The following is a 23761-nucleotide window of genomic DNA, read 5'->3' as shown; positions in this document are numbered from 1 at the left end:
TTTCATTCTCTGCCAGCAACAGCTCAGCCAATAAGCAGCCAAGACATGTGGGACTCCCAGTTTCCTCCAATAGACTTTTTTTTTCCCTTAGAACAGTCCCCCCAACTCTCCCCGTTCTATAAAGGAGCACTCCTCTCCTTTGCTTTCAGGACATGCCTGTGGTTCTGCCGTAGTTGGTGCTGTTCCCGAAGGAACCCAAATTGACAGTTTTATTTTTAAGGTTAACAAAGTAATGCTCAAAATAGCCCGCCGGAAGCACAGTATTAATCAGATAAGGAAACAGGCTCAGAGGGATGAGTAATCTCCCCAAAAATCAATCTAGCAAAACAGTTGTACTGTCAGATTACATATTCAGGTCCAGAGGCTTTCAGCAGTTCAATGACTCTAATCCCTGCGTCTCCATCCCTGCGTCTCCCCATTCACGGGAGGTCCCAACCAAGCCTCCATTTTCCCAGACCTGTTGCCTGCTCAGAGTGGTGGATTCTGGGATTTGCGGTATCCCGCTGGAGTTTAGACTCTGTGGACCAATAGAATTCGAGCACAGACGGCGATACCCGCCTCAGTTGACTGCTGGTTGCTCAGGGACCCCCTGGAGTTAGCCAATGAGAAGCTCATGGCTCCTTGTTGCCTGGGAAACAGCCTGACAACAAGATGGCGATGCCGCTGGACGGTTCCGTGGCCGAGCCTGGTAAGTCCCAGCTCAAGGCCCTCAGTCCTCCGGAGTTCCCCCACGCAGGCTGGAGCCCGAGCCCCGAGGACCCGTGAGCCTGGCGACCCGACCGTCCTGAGAGTGGGTTCGGGCGCCCGCCTACCGTGGCCAACCGTGGCTAACGCAGCCCCCAGAGTGGGTTACGTAGTGATATAAGTCGCGCTGTGAGCGCTTCCAGCTGGAGATACAGGGCGTGAATGCGTGCAGCCGGCTGGGCGGTGTTGGCGGAGGAGAGCCCTGGGGCCTGCCGGGAACCGGCAGGCCATGCAGCTGTGACACAGGATGTTGTCAATCAAGCACAGTCCTTACTTGGGTCCCAAAGATGTGGAGGCTTAGGACGCAGCCTTCCTTTCAAAGCCCGGGTCTGAAGGGGAGATAGTCCAAACTTTAGGAGCCCCTGACCTGAGGGGGAAGACACAGTCGCCCCTGGAAGTCCCCAAAGTGAAGAGAGTAGACCTGGCTCTGCCCTCAGGCCCACCCTGGCCCCTCTGTCTGAGGGAGGAGGAGACAGCCCCCTACCCAGGAGTCCCCAGAATGATGCGAAGATGCAGTCGTCACCCTCAGGGGTCTCCTATAATCCATGGGAAAATTAATCCGGAGGCCGTGTGTTTGGATTGGCCTGGAGTGAGGCCGTAGCAGGGAAGTCGGTTGGCGGCCATTGTGACAGCCCCGAAGAATGGCAGGGAGAGCCCACTAGGATGGCTAACAGCGTGGAAAGGAGCTGTGTGGGAGAGACATTGCAAAGCTGACCAGCAGGGTGTGGCAACTAATGGGATTAAGAGAGAAGGGAGGAGAGAAAAACTTGGATTAGATGATGGGCCCGTTAAGAATAGGGAAGTGGGAAGAGCTTATTTTGAGGGATGACTGCTGCGTTTGGCTTGGAGACCAGGTCCTTCTTTTTTCTATAATAGCTCTATTGAGAGTTAATTCACATACTATGTACTTCACCCCTTTAAAATGTAAACTTCAATAATTTTTAAGATATTCTAAAGTCGTGCAACCATCACCACAATTTTAGAACATTTTCATCAGTCTAAAAAGAAACTCTGTACCTTTTAACAGTTACCCCTACTTAACCCCCAGCTGCCCCCAGCCCTAGGCAGCCACTGATCAACATCGTCTCTATAGATTTGTCTGGATATTTTGTATAAATGGAACCATAGCAAAATGTGATCTTTTGTGACTGACTTAGTTTCCCTTAGCATGGTTTCAAGATCCATTCATGTGGTAATGTGTTCTTTTAATTGCTGAATAATATTCCATTGTAAGGATATCCTTTTGTTGGTTAATGGACATTGGGCTGTTTCCACTATTTGGCTATTATAAATGCTGCTATTAACATGTATACAAGTTTTTGTGTGGACATAAATTTTCATTTCTCCTGAGTATATATCTGGCCCATAATGTAAACTCTGTTTAACCTTTTGAGGAATTTCCCATAGCAGCTGAATCATTTTACATTCCCAGTAAAGTTCCAACTTACATCATTGCCAAAACTTGTTATTTCTGTCTTTTTGACCAGTTTCTTCTGAGGCGCCATTATGGTGATGAGAACTGGGAGAAATAATCAGGTCTGGTGGAAGTTCAGGCAGGGCAGTTTTAGCCGTTAAAGGCACAGGGCCTGGGGCTTGTTAGCATGATTAAAATGTTCTTAAATTGATTGTGGTGATGGCTTCACAACTCTCTAAATATACTAAAAACCATTGAATTGTGTACTTTGAAAGAATTACATATATGAATTATATCTCAATAAAGCTATTTTTTAAAAGGTGACATGTGGTGAGCACTTTGTAATGTATATGTCAAATCACCATGTTGTACACCTTAAACGACTGTAATATTTTGTATTAACTATATTTCAATTAAAACATTAAAAATATATTTTTAAAAGTCACATGCTATGTGCTTCCATTCATTTTTTTTTTTCATAAAACATTCTTGAAGAAATTATAGAGATGGCTATAGAGTAGTCATTGCCTGGGTTAGGGATGGTGGAGGGAGGAGGATGGGTGTTACTATACAGGGGTAACATGAAGGAGATCCTCGTGGGGTAATCTTTGTGGTGACAGAATAGTTCTGTATCGTGACAACAGTGGTGGTTACATGAAATCTACATATGGGATGCAATGGCGTAGAAGGATACATACATAAAATGTAATTACTGGGGGACATGGGTGAAGGGTACACAAGACCTCTCTGTACTGTTTTCCTAATTTCCTGTGAATCTATAGTAACTTTAAAATAAAAAGTTAAAATGTAACTAAAGAACAGACACAAATAAACCAAAAAAGAGGAGTTAGCCTAATGGAGGGAAGGATGCTGTTAGGGGTGGGGACACCATTTCAGGAAGGGGTTCCAGGCCAGGGGAGCCAGGCGTGCAAAGGCCTGGCACATTTGAGACTTGCCTGGCAGTTCAGAGTATAGGAGTCGGGGTGGGGTCAGGAGATACAGGCAGGGGCCAGATCATCCATGATAGGGAGTTTTAAATTTTTATTCTGTCCGTGAGAAGGAGCCATTGGGAGCTTTTAGCAGGAAAATGACATGTCAGCTTTGTGTATAAGAAGATCCATCTGGCAGCATGTGGAGATGGGTGCAGGGAACCACCACACCTGGCCACGCAAACCATCAGGAAACCTGGATACGACAGCCAGGGGCTGGGACGGGTTGGGGCAGATGTGGGAGGCTGGATGGTGGGTGAGGAAACTCTGGACCTAGTCCTTGGAAGGCTCCTCAGAGGAAGGTGCAGGAGTCCTAGACTCCAGAATGAAGGCTGAGGAGGCTGCCTCCAAGTGGCACAGATCCCCTTGCTGAGTAGCTTCAGTGGCAGGATGGAGGCCGTGCCACTTATTTCCAAAGTGGAACATCTTGGATTTGTCCTAAAAAGAGTCAGGCCCTGATGGGGGTCCTTGGTTCTAGGGTTTCTAGATATTAGCCACATGATATACTTAATCCCTTGAACAGAGTACTGGCCTTTAATTTCATCCCTGGTGTGTGTGCATCTCTCCAGAAGGAGGAGGGAAGGAAGGGAAACCAATGTTCCTGAGCACCCTCTGTGCGCCAGTAACAACAAAAGCCACAACAGCCGCAATTCCCATTTTTAGGTGCTTCCTCTGAGCATAGCCCTGGGCTAGGTGCTCTGTGTGTATCTCTGAATCCCCTCGGAAGCCAAGGCACAAGTTACACTGGTGGGTGGCAGAACCTGTCCAGAGCTTGGGCTCCTGACCTCCCTACCATGTGGACTGTGTCTTAGTCGAATCCTGTATTTGGGGTGCCCCTCTGGAATATGAGGGTAGGGGACACCTGTGTGTTGTGTTGACCAGCTTCTTGACAGTTTGACAAAAGCCCCAGGCCTCCCAGGCAGTCTTATGCCCCAGGCTTTAGGTTTGGGCAAGTCCCCAGCTTCTGGTTTATTGCTGCACATGCCCCACTCCCACTGCTCTTTCCTAAACGCTACCGGGCCAGAGGCCTCCAGGGTCACAGCAGAGAGTGAGACTGTCAGAGGAGCAGGTAGACTTCAGGCACAGGGATCCTGAGGCCGTGCTGCCTTTGCAGGGGAGCAGGAGGGAGGGAGGGTGCTGCTCCCTGCATGGTGCTCCCTCCTCAGAGAAGGAGCCATGGGAGAAGCTTCAGGCTACCCCCTGCTCCTGAAGTCCGGAGCTGCCTGTCCCCAAGGGCTGACTTCCTTTTTTCTTCTCAGGGAGTTCCTGACAGCTAGAATCTAGAAGTAAAACTATGAGTTCACCTTTGGCCTCCCTTGGCAAGACCCGAAGAGTGCCTCTGCAGTCGGAGCCTGTGAATTCAGGGTAAGGAGCCCGCCTCACTGGGTCTCTATGTCCATGCCCCCGACCCCTCCTGTGGACCAGGAGATTGACTTCTAGTGTCTCTGGCAAACGATGAGGAGTTACATGGACCAGCTTCCCCCGATCACCTTCTTGTTCTCTCCATGCTTTCTTCTGGTAGGCTCTACTCTGTATCTACACGTACGTGGGTTGTTCCTTCTGGGAAGCTCTGGGCCCTGGAGTTGTGGCTCAGCACCCATCTCTAGTCATGTTCACGTGTTAATTCCGCAAACACTGGTGGTGCACATAGTCCAGGCTGGGCTCTCAGTAAAGGCACTCCTTTACAGCTGTCTAGCACTTTCATTTTCTCAGAGCATTTTTTACCTTTCTGTGCTCTTCTGAACACCACTTTGAGTCATTCAAAGGCCTAGGGGATCCAGAGAGGTTCAATGACAGGCCTTTCAAAGCAGAGCAGGGGCTGGGCTCCTGGGATCAGCCTGACAACAGGTGAGCTGGGATCAAGAACTTTGGGAGGCTTGCATCCAAGACTCTGCCCTCTGGCTCTTCCCCATCCTCTGTTGGAATGAGTAGGACTCTTGGAAGCCTGACCCTTGGCTTGCCCCTGTGCTGGGATGGGACTGGGGTGGGGGATGTCCTCAAGAGGCAGAGGCTGGCCTCCATTTCCTTTAGGCTTGGCTGGAGACCTGGTACCCAGGGCCTCTCCTTTGATGACACTCCAGGGGGTCCTAACTTGTCTGTCTTCCTTCTCCTTTTGGCCTGGATTCCCAGGAGGCAAGGGATAAAGATCTACAGAGATGGTAAGTGTGGAAGTGTGGGTTCTGCCCCATGTCGTCCTCATTTCCCATCTGCTGGGGCTCATTGCAGTTGGGTGGATGGAGAGAAAGAGCGTGATGGACGCTCCTGTCAGCCAGAGCAGCTGGCCCAACTACAGTGTCACATGCAGCTCCCCGAGGACGGGCCTTCCCCCTGGTAGCTCTGATTAGGAGGCGTCACACTCTTAGCAGAGATGTCATCACTAACGGTTGAAACCATGCACCCACTGTGGGGTTGGCTGGTGGGTGCCAGGAACCCATGAGGGGGGCCAGACCCCAGCCCTCCTTCCCCTGACAGCCTCCTCTAGCCCATGACAGCCCTTGCTCCCTGAAGCCCTGTCCTCACACCACTGCCCGGACTCCAGCAGGCTGACCTTTCATACCAACCCCATCTTGCCCCCTCCACAGTAGCACTGGCCACTCAGGTTACCCAGGCAAGATGAGGCCTATTCAGATTGGCTCCTTGCTCCTAGACATCCCCTTTTCTACCCTGGTATGTTGTGGGGCAAAGAATAGGATGCTTCCTCTTGGCCACGGCCCAGGGCCCCAGTCTCCTCTGGGCCTCAGTCCCAGAGCAGTGACCTGGGTCTCTGTCTGCAGAAGATGAGGTGGACGTGCTGAATGATGGACATGGCTTGGAAGAAAAGATCTCCATCCCTTCCTGCAATTCTGGCATAGGTGCTCCTGCGAGTAGGCAAGGTGAGAGGAGTGGCCCAAAGGGGTCTGGGTCCCCTGTCACAGGAGAGGGCCCCCAAGAAGCGGTGAGGCCCAGAGAAACATGGCACCTACTCTCGCCTGCTGGGTCTCAGGAGTTGCTCCCGCTCCTGGCTGACCATGGCCGTGTATCTGCACCTGCAAACCTGTCCAGGGCCTGGTTTGGCATAACGCCACACAGGCCCCACCCTGAGCTCAGGAGGGCTAGCCAGGCTGTGGCTGGAGACCCTGGAGTGGCCCTGGCTGGAGTTACCATCCAGTGGGAGGTCAGTGGGTCCGGGATCCAGGGTCTGAAAGGAATGGAGGATCTGAGAGTGGAGCTCAACCTCCAGCCATCTGCTTCCTGCTTCTGCAGGGCTCAGGGCAAGGCCCAAGGTCCCCTGAATAGCCCTCCCACCCTGGCCCAAACCATCTCCAAAGGGCTGCAGTGACAGGGTGATCCTGGAGGTGCCTGCGGTGGGATGGGGCTCATGGGGGTGGCTTCCCAGAGGAGCTGGATTTCGCTGAACTGGGCAGAGGGGAGACAGGCAGGGAGGGTGAGCTGTGCAGAGCACTGGGCAGGGCTAGAGGCAGCTGGGAGCCTGGAGGAGCCAGGGGTGAGGCTGGGATTTTCCACTAGCTGTGATGTCTTGGATAAGGAACTTCCTATCTCCATTTCCTCTATGAAGTGGGAATGAGAACACTAAAGTCAGCTTGTTAATGTGGGGATTCCATGAGACGACCGTCCGCCGAACACCGCTCCCATTTTATAAGTTGGAAAGGGGAGGTCTGGCCTCCCAGCCATTTAGTCACAAAGCCAGCGTCTCGGTCACACTAGCTGGGGACACTCCCAACAGTCAGCCCAGTGACCATCTCCTTCCTAAGGAGCTATCCCCCTGCCCTCTCTGCCTCTCCCCTGCCCTTCACTTCTCACCCTACTCTCAGCCAATGCCTGTCTCCACCATGGCCACAAATAAGGACTTGCCTGTCTTATCTTCTCTGCACAGCAGCATCCACACAGTTTGCCGTTCCCTCCGTCGCGGACCACCCCAGCTCTGGGCCACCACACGACCCCTCTCCCTGGTGGCTTCCTGCCTCCCACGCTCCTTCCTCTCAGCTTACTTTTCCGGGACCTGCCTTTCCTCCCAGCTCTTCAGTGTGATGCTCCTCCGGCCTCTCCCCACACTCTGCGTCAGGGAGCTCCCCAACGCTGCACGTGCTGGCAGCCCTCAGATGTCTGTGGGTCAGTTAAGAAGCTTTTGACTGCAGGTCAAAGAAAACCCTTTAGTCTGCTAGCATGAGCCCTGAGGAGAACTTCCTGTGCCCCATACCAAGACGTCCTAAGGAGGCAGCTCCAGGTTGTCGATCCAGTGACCCGAGGGCATCACCAGCAGTTCAGGTGTTCCTCTTTCCCCCGAGCCCCCTCTGGCACGTCCCCACGTGGCTGCTGCACTTGCCGCTTCACACAGAGAGAGTGACGTCCAGGGAAGGAGAGGGCCTGTTTCTTGCCTTTGTTTTCTTCTCTCAAACTTTTTATTTTGAAAAAACTCCAGCATACAGAGAAGTTGAAGTAATAGTTGACTCAACACCCATACATCCTCCATCTGGATTCATCAATTAGTAACATTTTGCCACACTTGCTTTCTGTCTGTCCATATAAACAAGTGCATGACTGTAAACGTATTTCTGGGTGACCATTTAGAAATCTATCACAGACAGCATGAAAATAGCAGATACCAAGTGATGTCACCTCTGTCTATTTCAGCGTGCATCTCCTAAGAATAAGGAAATACATAACCACAACTATCCACCAAAGAACATGAATGATTTAGTGATACTGTCTAACATCTCTTCTGCATTCACATTTCCCATTTTCTAAAATATCTCTTACAGCTTTTTTATTCCTGATCTAAGTTCTGTCTGAGGGCTGTGCACTGCATTTTATTGTTACACCCCTGTTAATCAGCATACTTGCTTTTTAAAAAACTGCCACTGAATTTTTGAAGAATTTAGGCTAGTCTCACAGGCTGCCCCACATTGGGGATCAGCCTGCCTGTTAGCCCTTGGTGCTGTGTAACTTGCTCCCCTATCTGCTATAGTTCCTGTAAACTGGGGGTGAACTTTACAGGCACCATTCAATTCAAAAGGCCAACTTTTGGGCAAGGCTTTGTAGTTATGTGACCCACTCACTTATCATACCACTTATTCATACACCTCAGACCAGGTACTGAATCTGTGCCTCAGTTTCCTGAAACAGCTCATTTCCTCAGAGGCATAGCAAGGGGCTTGTACAAGTGGATGTATGAAAATTACTCAGAACAGTTCCTGTTATCTAAGTTGCAGCTGTTGTTAGTGCTCTTATTTCTGTTCCTGGGGAGCCTACTCTCTCCCCAGACCCCCATACCTCAGCCTCAGCTCTAGGCCTGGGCTCTAGGACCTTGTCTGGTTGGCAGTCCCTGTATTCCACGACTCGGAGCTGGTGGCCACCATGACAAGGAAGATGCGAGATCTGGAGCGGCAGGTGAAGGCCCAGACTGATGAGTTGCTGTCCAAGGTGGGACCCCAATGGGGGTTTGGCCAGTGTCCGGCCTGCGGGGTGGAGGGGCCTGGGCTGGGGAGACCAGTGAGGCTACCACTGCCGTAGGCCAGGTGGATGGGTTCGAGAACCATCTCCCCTACCGAACCACCCGGTTTGAGGCCAGGTGTGGCCTGGGACTGATCTGGATCCCTGTGACCTGAGCAGAGAGGCTGGGGGTCTTCCCCACAGCTGACCAAGGCCTGCAGGCATCAGGCCGGTGGCAGCAGTGGCTGGCACTCGAGGGTGTGCCTCACCTGCCCCCTCAGTGAAATCACAAGGCATAGGTCATCTTAGGTACAGGGTGGTGGCTGTGCCAAGAATGGCAGGGGCAGGGGCTTTAAGCTCCCCAGTGCCCAACAGAGGCAACAATTCCGGATCTTCCCATCTGGAGGGGGCGCCCTTGGATCTGCAGGACCTCCTTCCACCTCCCCACGTCTCACTGCTTCAGGACCGGAAGATTCGGGCCCTGGAGGAATTGGTGCAGACCCTCCAGAAGCATTGGGGTAAGAGGCTGTCTTGGCAGACAGTGGCCCTCCTACTGCCCTTCCCTGGCGACCCCTGGATGTCAGGGCTGCAAGAGGAGTAAGCTGAGTCCCGTGGCAGGTTCTGGACAGCTGGGCGCACCCAGGATGGAGGCCCTGAGTGCAGAGGCAGTCCAGCCCTGAGCAGAGGCCATACCACCAAAAGTATGGAGGAAGCGCATGCCCTCAGGAGCCTCTCTCCGAGTGGGCAGCCTCCTGAGGGCATCAGAGCATCCCCTCTCGAGGTCAGAGAGAGGCCAAGGGGCCATTCTCAGCATCCCTGCAGTTCTCAAAGGGCAGCTTCTCCAGATGACTCTCAGGGCGGAGCACTGGCCAAGGCCCCAGGTCCTTGGCAGCCTCCTTGCTGGGCTAGCGGAACCCCTCCCCATCTTTCCTGAAGGTGAGGTGACCCAGCAGCGGCAGGAGGAGCTGGAGACAATGTGCACGAAGCTGTGGCGGCAGGTGGAACAGATGGAGGTGAGAAAGGCAGCGGCTCAGGCTGTCTGCTCCTCAGGCACTGGGCCCCCCTTGCCCCACATCCCACACAGGGGCCCTGCCCTGTGTTCCCCGGCTCATGACTAAGCGGAGTTTAAAGAGCCAGGGGGGAGTCTGGCGCCCAGCACAGCCCTCCTTTGGGCCTGGGCTAGTCCCTGCCTGCCTCTTTGTCTCACCTTGAACCACCATCCCCTCCAGCCATGGGGACCTGCCTCTCTCTGACCACATGGAGCTCTTTTCCTTCTCAGGACCTTAGCTTATGCTGTTCCCTCTGCTTAGAATGTTTTTTCACTTTCCCCTGGCAGGTTTCCACTCACCTCAGTCTCAAATCGAGGTGGGGGCCCTACCCCATGGCCTCTGCGACTCTGACCAGGACACATTCTCTGTCCTGAGTTTTCTCAGTGCCCCCTCTCTCTTCCTCTGTGGGACAGAGCACCACCAGGAAGGGAGGGACTGCTTTCCTCCTGTCTGTTGCTGTGCGTCCCTGCACGGCCTAGACGGGTGCCTGGCCATGTGTGTTACTGACCTGGTCACCGTGTCACAGTCATCCCCTGCCTCTGAACGTGGCATTGCATTCTCCTGCTGTCACCTTTCTGGCCCCCACTCACTCTCCCGTTCATACCGCAGGACTTGAACCGGAGGGGCCCCAGGATCAAGGGCGGGTCCTGGGCATGCACTCAGGGGTCCCCCCTTCCTCATGGCCGCCCTGCCCCAGAAGCCCTTCCTGGGCTCTGGCTTCTCCCTCTCCATGCAGAGTGGGTTTCCAAAGCCCCGACCTAATTTAAGACCACAGAAGCAACCCCAGACCACAACTGCAGCTGAGGGCCTGTCTGCTCAGGCCTGTTCGTACCTGGGGCTGTGGGTAAACAGCTGCCCCCTGAGCAGCCCGCCAGGAATGTTGGCCACCTTGGGCCTTCTCTGAGCAGCTGCCGACAGTGGGTGGGGCCCCCGCCAGCATCTCAGGGGCAGGGCACTATGGTTCTAAGTTCATTGCAGTCACACATTGTTGTTTCATTAATTTAACAAACCCCTACAAAGTAGCTCCTGTGTGCCAGGCACCCTGCCAGGCCTTGGGATATAAACAGCTCTGCCCTCTTGGGCCTGACAGTCTGGAGGAGACAGAGATATAAACAAGTGCACAGATACACCAGGTAGAGAGGAGGTGGAATGTTTACATGGGTGACGCAGTAGAGACAAGTCAGGGTTTGGGCTGCTCTGCAGGCTGGTGTTGGACAAGAAAGAGTTCTTGTGTGCGGGAAGCGACCAGGAAGGGGTTCCAGGCGGAATACAGGACGGGCTCCACCTGCCACTCAAAGTGGTGGGTGGTTGTGGGGAGCCAGGGAGGAGAGAGGCCACAGGGGCCACATCATGGGCTCCTCCACTGTGGGGTTGGATGGGAAGTCGTAGGGGGGCTTCTGGTCCAGGGGCAGCCAGGGGAAGGCAGGCAGAAGCACACTTTGAGTTGTCCTGGAGGGAGGTGACTGGCTGGAACGAGTGGGGCGGAGCGGGTAGGTTTGAGTCTGGTGCCCACAGGCCCTGTGGGGCATGGACGAGGCCGACGTGGAGGGGGTGCCGTGAGACTAGAGGGGAGCAGTTCTGGGCGGGGGCAGGGAGCCATGGCCATTTGGGACAAGTTCCTTTTGAAATGCTTGTTAGACATCTGAGTGTAGGTGGCTAGAAATTTGGAAACTGAAAAGGAGCAACGTGTTGCAAGAGATGAAGCCTGAAGAGGGCCCTCTGGGTGCGGCCTGGGCAGGGGCTTGGTGGCTGTGCTGAGCAGTTTCCGGGAACTGTGGAGCTGGCGGCCAGTAGCGGTGGATCGAGGAGGGAGCTGAGGAGGCAGCAACAGGAGGTGTGAACAGCTCAGAATGTTTCCTGTGACGGAGGCTGCGTGTGGGAGGCCATGTCCTCACAGTCCTTCAGAGCCTGGTGTCCCTGTCCCTCCTGCCACTCAGGCCAGGCCCACACGGTCCCCCCACTGTACCGGCGGAGTCCCTACTTGTGCCAGGCATTGTGCTCAGTACTTGCCGTGAGTGAGCTGACTGAGCCTTCCTCACAGGCTGGAGCAGCTGCTGTCACTCCTGTTTAGCAGGGAGGAGCCTGAGGCTAGAGCTAGGTCACAGCCAGGGGGTGGCCCGGCCCCCAGGGCCCATCCTCTCTGCCAAGCTGGCCTTGGGAGCTGAGGTCCGAGGCTGGGAACCGGGCTGATGCCGCCTTTCCCTGGGAAGAGGCTGACCTGACAGCGCTCCCAGCGTCGCCCCTTCTCTCCTCACAGCGGTTCCTTGGCGACTACGGCCTGCTGTGGGTGGGTGAGCCTGTGGACGAGGAGGACGAGGATGGGTCAGGCCCGGAGGATAGCACAAGGGACCGGATGACAGCCAAGAAGTTCTGGAAGCCAGGTAGAACGGGGGTCTGCCCCCAGCCCCTCCTACAAAGGATTTTGCAGCAGCTTCCTGTTGGCTAGTGTCTGTCCACAGGCTGTCTCATTCCTACTCCTACCTCCAAGCACGAGGTGCCGCCTGACATCCCACTCCGTGCACCCCCAGAGGGGCGGGAAGGAAAGGCCTCAGCTGCTGTCACAGGCCGCCTAACCTGCCGCCACTTTCATCCTCTGGTCTTGCCACAGACTCTCTGCTTGCTCATCTTTCAAAGGCTCCAGAGACCCAGAGGTACAAGATGTAACAAGATTTCATTTGTCTCTGGCACCATAGTTTACCAAATGCCTTTGAAAGCAATCCCTCTGCTTTGGAAGCTGCCCCTCAATTCTAGGCTTGACCCCTTCTTTGGACTCCCTTTCCAGATTCATTTGCAGCCAGGCCATGAAATCTGCCTGCCTCTCTGGGACCTATCACTTGCTATTTTTAACTTGACTGCTAATATCTAGAGGGATGTACCCATGAACCTGAGGCCACAGAACTGGCCCTTCCTGAAAGCCAGGCCTGTGTCTTCTGAGACCGGAGGTGGTTGCCCAGAAGGTCTTTCTCCACGCTCTGGAGTTTGTCAAACCTGGGCCCTCATCTCCATTTCTCCATCTATTCCAGGTGTGGCTCGGGCATGCAGCTCCCACTCTCAGCCTCCAGTTCTTCATCAATAAATGGGTTGTCCTCTTCCCTGTGAGGGTACAAGGAGTCAGACACAGAGCATCTAGTGTGGACCTTGCGTGTCCTCGGTTCACGTGGGAACTCTGTCTTCCACAGTCAGATGGTCAGTGGCAATCTCATGGGAACACGAGCAGGCTCCTGACAGGACTCTTTGGAAGATGACAACACTCCCTTGATTTCATGTTTCCTGCTGGGCAAACACCCAGCCTCAAAATATTTGAGCCCTTTGTGGGCCTAATACTTTGGCCAGATCCCCATAAATATCAGGGCACAGCTCCCTTACCACTTGTTCTAAAAAGTGCACTTCCGTTTGTGCAACACTTGCAGCTTACAAAGCATTTTCATAAATAGCTTCACATGGGCCAGGGTCATTCCATTTTACAGATGGGAAAACCGAGGCACTTAAGTCTGAAGCCTGTTGAATGAAGGGGCAAGACTTAGAGCTAGCAGCCCTTTGGGATTTGGTTACAACTGCCCAGGCAGGGGGTGGGGGTGATGCCCAGCAGGAGGGTGAGGGTGGTGGGGGTGGAGAAAAGGAGTAGAGCCTAGATTTGGGAGTCTGGGCCTGTAGCTCTGGTGATTAAGTGTGCCTTAGGGAGGGGCTGGGGAGCGTCAGGGATGAACACAGGGTGCACAGCTGTGGGGAAAGATGCTGAGTCCATCTGGGATGCAGCTGAGCCGGGAGCTGGGGAGCACGTGGGCCCTGCGTGGGGTGGGGGCGCAGTGCGGGCCTGGGCGTGCTGACAGGACCGCTCAAAGGCACTAATGAAGCGGACGGTTTCACAGCTAGAGCAACTTGTGAAGAACACCTGGCCACAAGCTCCCTCTGTGGCTCTTCTTTGATTTTTTGATTCTTCAACAGGAGGGTCCTTGCTTCAGCTCTTCTGCCAAATGAACATGTTTTTCATTATGAGCAGCTTTTCCTCCTGGGACTCCCCTCGACTCCAGTTCTGCTCTTCCTCTCCCCCCTGCCATGTCTTCAGGTGCCAGCTGCTCCTGCCCCGGGGCCCTCGGGGCCACAGAGCTGGCCTCTTGCTGGCCCTGATGCTCTGGCTCCTTTCTCTGGTTCTCCCTCTGCTGGATGCTACTCCCCACCTGCCGGCTGTGGATGGATGAGCCAGGGAACCTGTACTGGGCCACACTCTGGCCATTCAAATGCTCTAGAGCCTGGGACGCTTGCCTCCCACCCCATAAAGGGGGCCCACCAAGGGGAAGCCTTGCAAGAACTTAGCCTCAGGCTGGATCATTCACTCCTCCCCCATCCCCCATCTCCCCAACAACCCTATATTGAGCATTGAACAGGATGCCAGGTGCTTCAGGGTATGCAGAGACATGAAAGGGACTGTCCTGGTCTGGTCACACCGCCCAGGGCCAGGTGTTGAGCCTCAGGGCTGAGAGCTCCAGTCCACTCAGAGCATGTCACTCCCCTCTCCCCTTGCCCACCTCTCATCAAGTTCCTGCCTTCCCGCTACCTCTCCTCCCCCTGCCAGCCCCCATGTCCCCCCACCAGTCTTCCTCCCAAGCCCCATGCTCCTGCTTCTGGGGGGGGCCTCTTCTCTCCCCTGCTCTGGAAGCCAGTTTGACAACTTGGGCTGTATCTGGCTTCACTTGTCCCTGGGCCACCCTGGAGCCCCTAGAACTGGCTTGGCCTAGACTCCAGGCAGGCTAGTGCTTCCCCTCAGACTTGTGCTGTGTCCCCTGAAGTGCCTGGCCCCCTTTTCTCCTTGCCTTTGAAGCTCAGCTCAAACCCTACCTGCTCCAGCAAAACACACCTACATGGAGCGCCTGCTCGCTGCCAGCCACCGTGCCACCCTGCCGCTGCCCCGGCCATGGGAAGGGCTGTGAGAGAGCGAAAGCTCTAGAGGCTCTGGCTGAGTGGCAGGGGGCCTGGGTCAGATCCAGCCCTGTGTGGGCAAACTGCTTCACCTCCCTGAGTCCATGCCCTCACCTGTGAAATGAGGGGCCGGTCCAGGTGACCCCTAGACTGCTGAGAGCCCTGAATGCCATGGTGCATGTGGTGTGTTCTCATGGATGGGCTGACACATGGCAGATGAACAAGACTGAGCCATGATTGCTTAGCCTCTGTTGTACCCCACAGTGCTCGGCCTGTAGGCCAGGGCACATGCACATGCATGTGATTGGCAGGTGGTGCTCAGGTGTCCAGCCTGAGAGGTCAGAGCACGCTGCGACAGTCCTCTGCACAGGATGAGGTGGGGACGGGTGGTGCGATGCTTAACAGCAGGGGCCAGTGTTGGTCGTGGCCCTGGCAGGCTACCAGACTCCCAGGGCCTGTTTTCTCGTCAGCAGCTCCTGAGGAGCAGAATGGATGCAGGTGAAGTCCCAGAGCAGGGTCTGGCTTGCAGGTGTGGAACTATAGGTCCATTTCCTGTTCAACAGCCTTTGCCTGAGGAGGTGGGGGCAGGGCATGCTGGCACTGTCTTGGTATTTCACAGCAGATGGGCCACCCAGGGAAGGTGAGAGCCAGCCCAGCCCAGGCCACCACTCACTGCTGATAGTGGCAGGGTCTCACCCTTCTCTGGGCCCCATGCCCCCCACTGGCACTTACCACATTCCCTTGTCACTGTTTGTGGCCCTGTCTCTTTCACTTGGTTATGAGCCTGAGGAGGGCTAGACTCTGGGCATGGGCGTAGCCATGACTCTCAGGGCCTAGCAGAGCACGAGCATTGCAGACATATTTGCTGGACGGCAGGATGCGTACAGTACATGCTTCTTGAGCACCCACTCTGGGCCAGGGTCAGGGCTGGAGGCTCTAGCCTGTGTTCAAGGAGTACCCAGTGTGGTTGGAAAGACAAACAAGCAAACAGAAAAGGGTAGCAGCCTATGATAAGAGTCAGGGGAATGGGCCCAAGGGCTCCTGGAACCCAGGAGGAACAGGGGCCCAGCCTCAGGGGGAGGGGCTCCTTGGCAAGGCCTCTCAGGGGAGGTGGTGGGAAAGCACCCTAAGCCCAGTGATGAGCAAGAGGATGGGGCGTAAGTGACAACAGCAGCCACCATCTGCCAGGCACTTCCTCTGAGCCTCAGCAGTCCTGTGAGGTGGGGACTTTTTTGTTCTCATTTTATAGAAGAGGAGGCTGAGGCTGAGAGAGAGTGGCCTTCTTGCCCAGGGTCACACAGCTTGGAAACAGTGGTCTTGGCAGTGGGGCTCCTGCTCATTAAAGGAGTAGGGAGGCATGGAGATCAAGCCCGAGCTCCTTGGCACAAATCCTGAGATCCTTAGAGCCCAGGCTTCCCCTTCCTAGGGCTCCACTTGTCCAGAGCTGCGGTGCCTTCCCCTGGCCCCGTCTCACTCTGCTCTGCTGCACCTGTTACCTGCCTGGCCCACCCCGCTTTTACTTCATGCCCTGCCCCCCTGGCTGAGAGCCATCAGGGCTGACCTCTGCAACTTCTGTATTCCATCTCTGCTTCCTGGCATCCTTCCCTGGGCTTGTACCACCTCATGCTCAGTAGCTCCCTGGAAAAGTTTTGGCCCCAGGAGGCAGCTAGATGAGCACACTGTCTGCTGGGGCCAAGTCAGCTGCCCTTTCTAGGCCTCACTTGTCTCACCTGTATGAGTATAAGGATGGGGGCAGGCGTTGAATGAGGTGTGCTTTTCTGTTATTATCTTTAGGTTTACCAGTGTGTCCTGAAAGTAGCTGGTTATTAAAGAAAAATAGTGTCTTAGTATTGTTCTGACTAATGCCAGGGATGCCCAGGATATTCTATGAGTTTTTCTTGGGAATCTTTCAGGGACTCCAGGGGACCCCAGTAAGAAGTAGGGGACAGGTGCAGCCCTACAATGGTAGGAAATGTAGGGGAGAGGGGAAGGCCAGCTGGGGCCTACCATTTTCAGCAGCCACAAAGGCAACAGGAAACAGGGCCACCCACATCCGTGCTCCCCAGCACAACCACTGCCTCAGTAAAGCCACTGTACCACTGTGGTGAAAGGAACTGGGTCCCCAGGGTCCTGACTTACACCTTGCTGCAGCCTTCAGGGACTGAAGACACTCCCCTGCCCTGTCCTGTCAGCATCCTACTTGCTCCCCACCCTTTTTGTTTTGGCATCTGTCATCACAACCCCCTTTCCCCACTGAAGCTTATGCACAGCTGTATGTCAACACATTTTTCAGAAGAGGTCAAAGCTTCTGTCAGCTTCTCAAAGGGGTCTGTGACCCAGAAATAGTTGCCCCAAATTTATTCTGTCCAACAGCTGTCCCAGCATCCTCCCCAGCAGCCATCTGTCCCTACCCCAACCCGTTCTCTGCTGATGGTGCAGATGGGTGGGAAAGAGGCTCGAGTCAGCCCCTCCTCCGCTTGCCAAGTGGCCTGGGGCAAGTCATTTTTCATGTTTGTGGGCCTGTTTCCTCATGTGTGAAATGGAGATAAATAACTCCTGCCTCATAGCCTCTGGGTTGGCCTGAGGGCCATTTGTGCCAGGTGGAGTTGGTTACAGTCACTGTCAGGGTCAGTGTGCTTGTTCCGCACTGGCCGTTATGGTCATCCCTTGCAGTCATCCTGAGCAACAGACAGTGTTATCCCCTTCAGGAAGAGCATGCTGTGGTGCAGAGCACTGACTGACTTGGTCAAGGTCATACAGGTAGAAGTGGAAGGGCTGGGATCTGAACCCAGACAGCCTCAGTCTAGAGCTGGGAGTCCTACACTTGCTTTCCAGTGCCTGACACAGACCTGGGATCAGATCCTGTTCCTGCCACTTACTCTGTGCATCCCGAGGTCAGCCATTGACCTCTAACATTCAGTTTCCTTATCTTAAAAATGGGGACGGTTGTAGCCCCTAAAGTATAGGGTTGGTATGGCGAGAGAATGAGGATAAGGTTTTAAACCCCTAGCACAATGAAAGAGCTGCTGCTATCTAGTGTGAGTACTCTTCCTCCTGCCCAGGGAGTCACTTAAGGAGATGCTAAGGCCACTGCCTTGCATGGGAGGGGACCGTGGAAGCCAGGGCTGCTAGGGCACATGGCAGCCACGAAGAGAGGCCTAACCGTGTCTGTGTTCTTTGCCAGGGGACTCACTGGTGCCCCCCGAGGTGGACTTTGACAGACTGCTGGCCAGCCTGAAGGATCTCAGCGAGCTGGTGGTAGACAGTGACACACAGGTGACGCCAGTGCCCAGTGTCCTTGAGCCCATCCCACTGAAGCTCTACCGGAATGGCATCATGATGTTCGATGGGCCCTTCCGGCCCTTCCACGATCCCTCCACGCAGGTAGGAGTGGGGGGCTGGGAGGGGAGGCAGGCTTGTACACACTCGGGCTGCTCTGGTGCTCCCCTGCTCACCAGGGAGATGGTGGGGCCCAGTGCACTCCCAGCCTAGCGGGCCCCTCATGGGCACAGGCCCATGCACAACTCGGAGAGTCCCCCCAACTCCAAGTTCTGGGGCTCTGAATACTTCCAGAGTGTGAGCTGCTGGGTAAGCCCAGGGACCAGGGACCAGGTCCTGCCATCCAGACAGGAAGCAGGGGGAGGGCACTGCCGTAGTCCAACTGGACCTCCCCCTTCCTCTCCTCCCTGCAGTGCTGCCTCCGAGACATACTGGACGGCTTCTTTCCCTCAGAGCTCCAGCGGCTGTACCCTGATGGAGTCCCCTTTAAGGTGATGGGCTGTGCCTCAAACCATCCCACATGGAGAATTTGGAGGAGGTGGGGATAAACAGTTTCCTCAGGCATCAACCAATCTGAGGCAGGAAGTCACTGCCCCACCTCAGGGGCCCCTGATCTTACCACTTCTGGGAGGAGAGTGAGCCTGAAATTGGGTTGAGAAGTGATTGGGGAGACTTGCCGGGCCACAGTTGCCTTTTCAGCAGCAGGGACAGCCTCTGGCTGAGCTGCAGGCGGTGCCCCCTGCTGGCGAGCTGAAGGCACAGCCTCAGCCACACAGGACCACTGCCCCGCCTCTACAGGAATTCAGGCCACGGACAACTCGGAGTCCCTGAGTAGTCTGCCAGAGCCGCCTGGCTTCTAGAGGCTCCTGAAGCCATCTGGTTGGGGTGGAAGGCAGTGAGGCAAATGCTGAGACTGAAGGACATGCAACAGAGCCAGGCTATCCCCACCTCTGGTGCTGTGATGGGAACCCAGGGGCAGTGTTCTACGGACAGTGCATTAGGTTCACAGGGCATGTGAGAGAGCACCACTAAAGCTTGGAAATCATGTAAGTCCTGATTGGGTGTTTGAGGTAGTCCATTCCCAGATGGGACTTGCCCTCTCCTAACACCCAGGTCCCTCCCCTCCCTGTTGGCTCCTGAGGGCTCTTTGAAGAGGATGTCAGCTCCAGCTGGCATGGCGAGAGGTGCTTGTAGGCAGAGCAGGGCCCAGGTGGGTGATAACAGCATGAACTGCAGCTTTTCTGCTCTTTCTCAGGGCCTCAGTTTCCTCATCTGTAAAATAGGGATTGCATCAGACCATATACTACTCCTGGGGCATTTGGGCAAACAGGTGGGTGTGGAGCCCAGAGCTAAAGATCTGGGTCTGTCACTGTCTCTCTTGCCAGATAAGTGACCTGCGCAATCAGGTCTACTTGGAGAATGGGCTGGACCTACTCCCAGGTGAGGGCCAAGTGGTGGGCCGGCAGATTCGCAAGCCCTTGGACAAGATGGAGCATGGAGGTGAGCCTGGCCCTGAAGCTGAGCTAGGTGGTGGGGCTGCTGTGCAGGATAAGCTCCAGGTGGCCTCCACCATTGCTCACAGTCACTCCCCAGGCCAAAGCTTCCAATGCGTTTCTTGCAGGCTCCAGGATAACTGCCAAGAAGTTTCTGAACAGGCTTCCCAAGTGTGTGATACAAGGAGAGGTGATTGACATCCGGGGATCCATCCGGGACACCCTGCAGGTGAGGCCAGCCCTAGTTCCCCCAGCCTCCTCAGGGGACTTTATCATCAACCCTGGCCCCGCCTGCTAGAACAGTGGCTTTTCTGGAGGCTCAGCCTTTGCGCCCCTGAGGAGGTTCTAGATGGAGAGATGAGTCCATCAGAGCTGTTCAACTGCCTCCTGGAGATTGTAGAGCTGGTGAGAGCTCTGGCTGGGACCCAGAGAGCAGCTGGGTTGGCCAGAGTGTGGCTGTAAGAGGGGGAATGTCAGAGTACAGGCTGGGGTGAGCCCAAGACCCAGGCCACCCTGCTAGGTCCAGACCAAAATAACCAGTTAGGTCCTGGATACCCCTTCCTGGCCCTCACAGAGGTCCTCATCCTCTCTCCTTACTCCCCTTCCTGATACAACCTCCCATGTCTCCACCTCAGTGAAAGGTGCCAACCAGTTTCTTACGATTCTCTGCCTCCTTCCCCCAACTGCCAAGTCCTGTCTGACCTATTCCCAGCACTTCTCCCAAATCCATCCCTTCTCTCCATTCCTGCTGCCCACCATCTTCGTCTAGGCTCCAGTGTCTCTCCCAGACAACTGCCATGGCCTTTCACTGGCCTTCCCTGCACCACCACTCCTGCCCTGCAACCACCTTTCTCAGCAGCCTCTGTGCTCCTTTAAAAATGTAAATTGGATCTTGGCTCTTCCCTATTGAAACCCTCTAAAGGTCTTTGGTTAAAGCCAAGCTCTTATCGTGGCACACAGGGCTCATCATCTCTTGCTTGTTCTCTTCCACATCTAACGTTTTCTTTTTCCAGTCCAACTTGATTCCCAGCTTTAGCTGCATGAACCCCTGACCCTTTCCCAAATATAAGGCTTCTCTTGGAAGGCTTCCCTGACCTGGGGGTCCTTGCCCATGATATATGGAATATCCCTGCCTCCCATTCCATTTCTATGAACTCTTCCTCATCCTTCAGTCACAGCTCAGGTGTTATTTTGCCTGGGAAGCCTTCCCTGATCCATGCGGGGTTAGGCATCCGGCCAGGTCATCCTCTGTGTGGGGTTCTGTCTCCCCAACTAGACTGAGGTTCCCAAGGCTTCTTGGGGGGAATGATGGTGTCACCTCCGAAAGCTTCCCTTCCATTACCTTTCCTTGGGCTCTGGTTTACGGACAACACCTTTTCCCCTTTGGCTCAGAGGGTCTCATCCATCCCTGGTCAGGGAGAAGCCCCTCTATGGGCTGGGGGTCAGTGTGACTCTGGCAGGGCCCAGGGCTGTGTCCACCCCTGTCCATGCCTTCCAGAGCTGCTGCCCACAGTCTGCCCGGATCCAGGAGATTGTGGTAGAGACACCTGCCTTGGCTGCTGAGCGTGAGAGGTAAGGGCAGAATGGAGAGGTGAGGACCAGGCAGTTGGGCCACCCGGGGCACTGGTCATCTCTGGGCCCACAGGAACCAGGAGTCGCCCGAGTCACCAGCACCCCAGCTCTCCATGCTGCGCATCAAGTCTGAGAATGGCGAGCAGGTCTTCCTGCTGATGATGCGGCCAGAGGACACTGTTGGGGACATGCGCACCCTGCTTGCCCAGGCTAGGTGGGCATGGGGTGGGGCTGGCAGCCACAGGGGGACTCTGGCCCCACAACTCAGCCTGACTTGTTTTGCTGGGTCCCCAGAGCCATGGATGCCACCACCTTTGAGATCTTCAGTACATTCCCACCCACCGTCTACCAGAATGATGCACTCACGCTTCAGGCTGCAGGCCTGGTGCCTAACGCAACGCTGCTGCTTCGGTCACGCATGGTCTCACTGCCTGCCCCTGGCTCCCTCTCCAAATAAAGTGCTGCCCCCCAAAACTGGCTGCTCCAGGAGATCCTCTTTGGCTGGCCCAGGGAGGGGGCAGTGCCAACCTGCCCGGAACTTGAGCCCCCGCAGGCCACAGGTCTTTGTCCTCTAGGTTCCTCTTTCTCCCTAGAAGGGCTAAACCAACCCAGCAGTGGGAAGGAGAGCCCTGGCTCAGCCTCAGTTGGGGCAGCAGAGCCTCACGTGCAAGTGTGCAGCCAGCAGATCGCTGTGCACAGATATGCACAGACCCACAAGCATGTGGGGACACTTCCTCAACATTATGTGCAAAGCCACCACCCCCAAACTGGCAGAACTGCACCTGTGTACCCTCTTCATGACACACACTTAGCCAATCTGCTGGAACACAGGCAGACAGCCACATGGCACACATCACTGACAGGCATGCAAATGCAGGACAGACCAAGGCAAAGGCATGTCACAGATACCATCACATGCATGTAATAGGAGGGTGACCCACCCACAGTCTCCAGAAACCATTGGTCCACAAAGATCAATGTGTGTGTGCTGGACAGATGCAAACACATGCAAATCACACACACACACACAGGTGCCACACGTGAGAGCTCAACCCACCTACTCACAGGAGCACAACCACATCTACCAACCTTGTTCACAGCAGGGACCCAGGATGCCCAGGCCATACCAGACAGACACAGGGCCAATGGAATGGGATATTTAATTGATTCTAGGGTGCTCCCAGGATAGGGACTGTGGGGCCTTTGGCAGAGCCCTGACTAGTGGGACCAACAAGGTGCCCATCAGCCAGTGCCAGGCAGGGTGGCAGCCACAGGACCTGGCTGAGGGCTGCCAGCACTTGGGCTATTGCTGAAGACAATTTCTGGGATTAGTGGGTAAGGAATGTTGCCTTTTTGAGTGGAGGAGAGGGGGCTACATTTAGGGAGGAGAAGGGGCTGGGATGGGGGAAGGGGCTCCAAGGTCAGAAGGTTAAGACTAACAGGGGGTTGGTCACAAGGGCCTGGTGGTGGCAGTGGCTGGGGGGAATGTGGTGGAGTCCGGCAGGCCAGTTTGGCTCAGGCCAGTTTCAGGAACTCCTGCAGTGTGTTTTGTTCCACAGCCTCCACGAAGAGCTCATAGTCCTGGGGGAAGGGAGGCAAGAAGTGGTCACCTAGTGCTGGTGCTGTCTCAGGTCGGACTCTGGCTGGGGTGGTCCTACCGCACTTCCCCCACCCCCAACCCCTGGGCCCATACCCCACAGTACTGGTCCCCGTTGACAATCTGGGGTGGGGTGGCCTTGGGGTTGCCCGCCAAGGCTCGCATCTCATCCCGCAGGGCGTTGTCCTGAGAGATGTCCACTAGCTGGTACTGGATGCGCTTCCCGTCCAGGATGCGGGTCACCTCGCTCTGCTGGGACTTGATCTGGGGGCAGAGGACGCGCTGGGGGTAGTGAGCAGGATTTATGGGAGGTGCCCTTTGCAGAGAGGGTTTACGTGGGGCACCCTGGGCAGAGAGAGAGGGGCTGTGGCCACTGGCTTTTGCCCTCTGCCCCCGTCCACACCGTGGGGAAGGGTTCTGGCCACTAGGGGTTGGGAGGATGAGTCAGCCTTGCAGTGGTGCAGGGTAAGAGAGGGACCATCAACCGTGGGAAGGGGAGTCAGAATGAAGGGAAGTGGGATGAAGTTCAGGGTGGGGACAACCAGGAGCTCAGCGAGGGGAAGGCAGGGTAGGCTGGGCAGAAGCTGGTAAGGAGCCACCCCCGCCCCAGGTACACGCTCAGGGGAGGTGAAGAAAGGCTGGGTAAGGACACGGTCAGGGTCGGACCGGCAGTCAGGGTGCAGAGAATGCGTGTCCGAGTGACGGCGGATGGGCGTGGGCAGCTCATACTGGGGCTACCGAGGATCCAGGGTGCCCAAAGAAGGGGCTCGAGACGAGGCCGCCGAGCGCACACTGGGACCCGACCCGGGAAGCTGTGTCCCGCGCCCGGCCGCCCCCGCCCCGCCCCGCCCCCTCCCTGGGGGCGGGTCCCGGGCGTCGGGGCCGAAGCCCCAGGACTCGGCCGCCCGCGCCCTAACTCGGCGCCGGCCCCCGGCGCGCACTTACTTCGCGGGACCCAGTGACCGACGTGCTGTAGACGCGAAGGCCGCTCATGCTGAGGGTGGACTGATGGGCAGACAGACGGACAGGCGGCGGTAGCAGCTGGACGGCCTGGAGACTACGCCGCCGCGCTGGGGAGCGGTTTCCTTCCTGCTCAGCCCGCGAGTCACTGATCTCAGGACCAATGGGCGGCGCGGGCAGGCGCGAGGCCAGGGCGGGGCCTGCGCGACCCCGCCCCCCGCGCCGCGGGCGCCCCCCGCCCTTCCCCCCCGGGGGCCGGGCGCGCGGAGCCCCCCAGCTAGTCCCACGCGAGGCCGGCTCCTTGGGTCCTTCCCATA

The 23761-nt window shown here is 55.8% G+C and overlaps 2 protein-coding genes across 11 annotated transcripts; one reads left to right on the top strand and one right to left on the bottom strand.

Moving 5' to 3' along the window:
* The first annotated feature begins 534 nt into the window (after window positions 1-534).
* Window positions 535-21926, top strand: UBXN11 (UBX domain protein 11). Of its 9 annotated transcripts, none has more exons than XM_017663503.3 (15): window positions 535-688; window positions 4407-4512; window positions 5179-5306; window positions 5922-6020; window positions 8468-8568; window positions 9041-9095; window positions 9514-9590; window positions 11884-12007; window positions 17728-17927; window positions 18236-18313; window positions 19208-19322; window positions 19444-19544; window positions 20814-20887; window positions 20961-21101; window positions 21182-21381. In XM_017663503.3, the coding sequence occupies exons 2-15, from the start codon at window positions 4442-4444 to the stop codon at window positions 21342-21344; spliced, it is 1527 nt and encodes a 508-aa protein (XP_017518992.3). In that variant the 5' UTR covers window positions 535-688; window positions 4407-4441; the 3' UTR covers window positions 21345-21381. The 9 variants fall into 9 exon arrangements, with proteins under 9 accessions (XP_017518992.3, XP_017518990.3, XP_036873801.2 ...); XM_017663501.3 differs by having other exon boundaries at window positions 8984-9095; XM_017663505.3 differs by having other exon boundaries at window positions 536-688; window positions 5278-5306; window positions 21182-21380.
* Window positions 21927-22030: 104 nt separating this feature from the next.
* SH3BGRL3 (SH3 domain binding glutamate rich protein like 3) lies at window positions 22031-23682 on the bottom strand. Of its 2 annotated transcripts, none has more exons than XM_017663492.3 (3): window positions 23430-23682; window positions 22581-22748; window positions 22031-22468 (listed from the first exon to the last, which is right to left on the bottom strand). In XM_017663492.3, the coding sequence occupies exons 1-3, from the start codon at window positions 23475-23477 to the stop codon at window positions 22403-22405; spliced, it is 282 nt and encodes a 93-aa protein (XP_017518981.1). In that variant the 5' UTR covers window positions 23478-23682; the 3' UTR covers window positions 22031-22402. The 2 variants fall into 2 exon arrangements, with proteins under 2 accessions (XP_017518981.1, XP_017518980.1); XM_017663491.3 differs by having other exon boundaries at window positions 22581-22766; window positions 23430-23608.
* Between the last annotated feature and the right edge of the window lie 79 nt (window positions 23683-23761).

Source organism: Manis javanica, chromosome 4, assembly GCF_040802235.1.
Source record: "Manis javanica isolate MJ-LG chromosome 4, MJ_LKY, whole genome shotgun sequence".
Taxonomy (NCBI): domain Eukaryota; kingdom Metazoa; phylum Chordata; class Mammalia; order Pholidota; family Manidae; genus Manis; species Manis javanica.
Note: the sequence above shows the minus strand (reverse complement) of the source record. Positions and strands in the feature narration are given on the sequence as shown.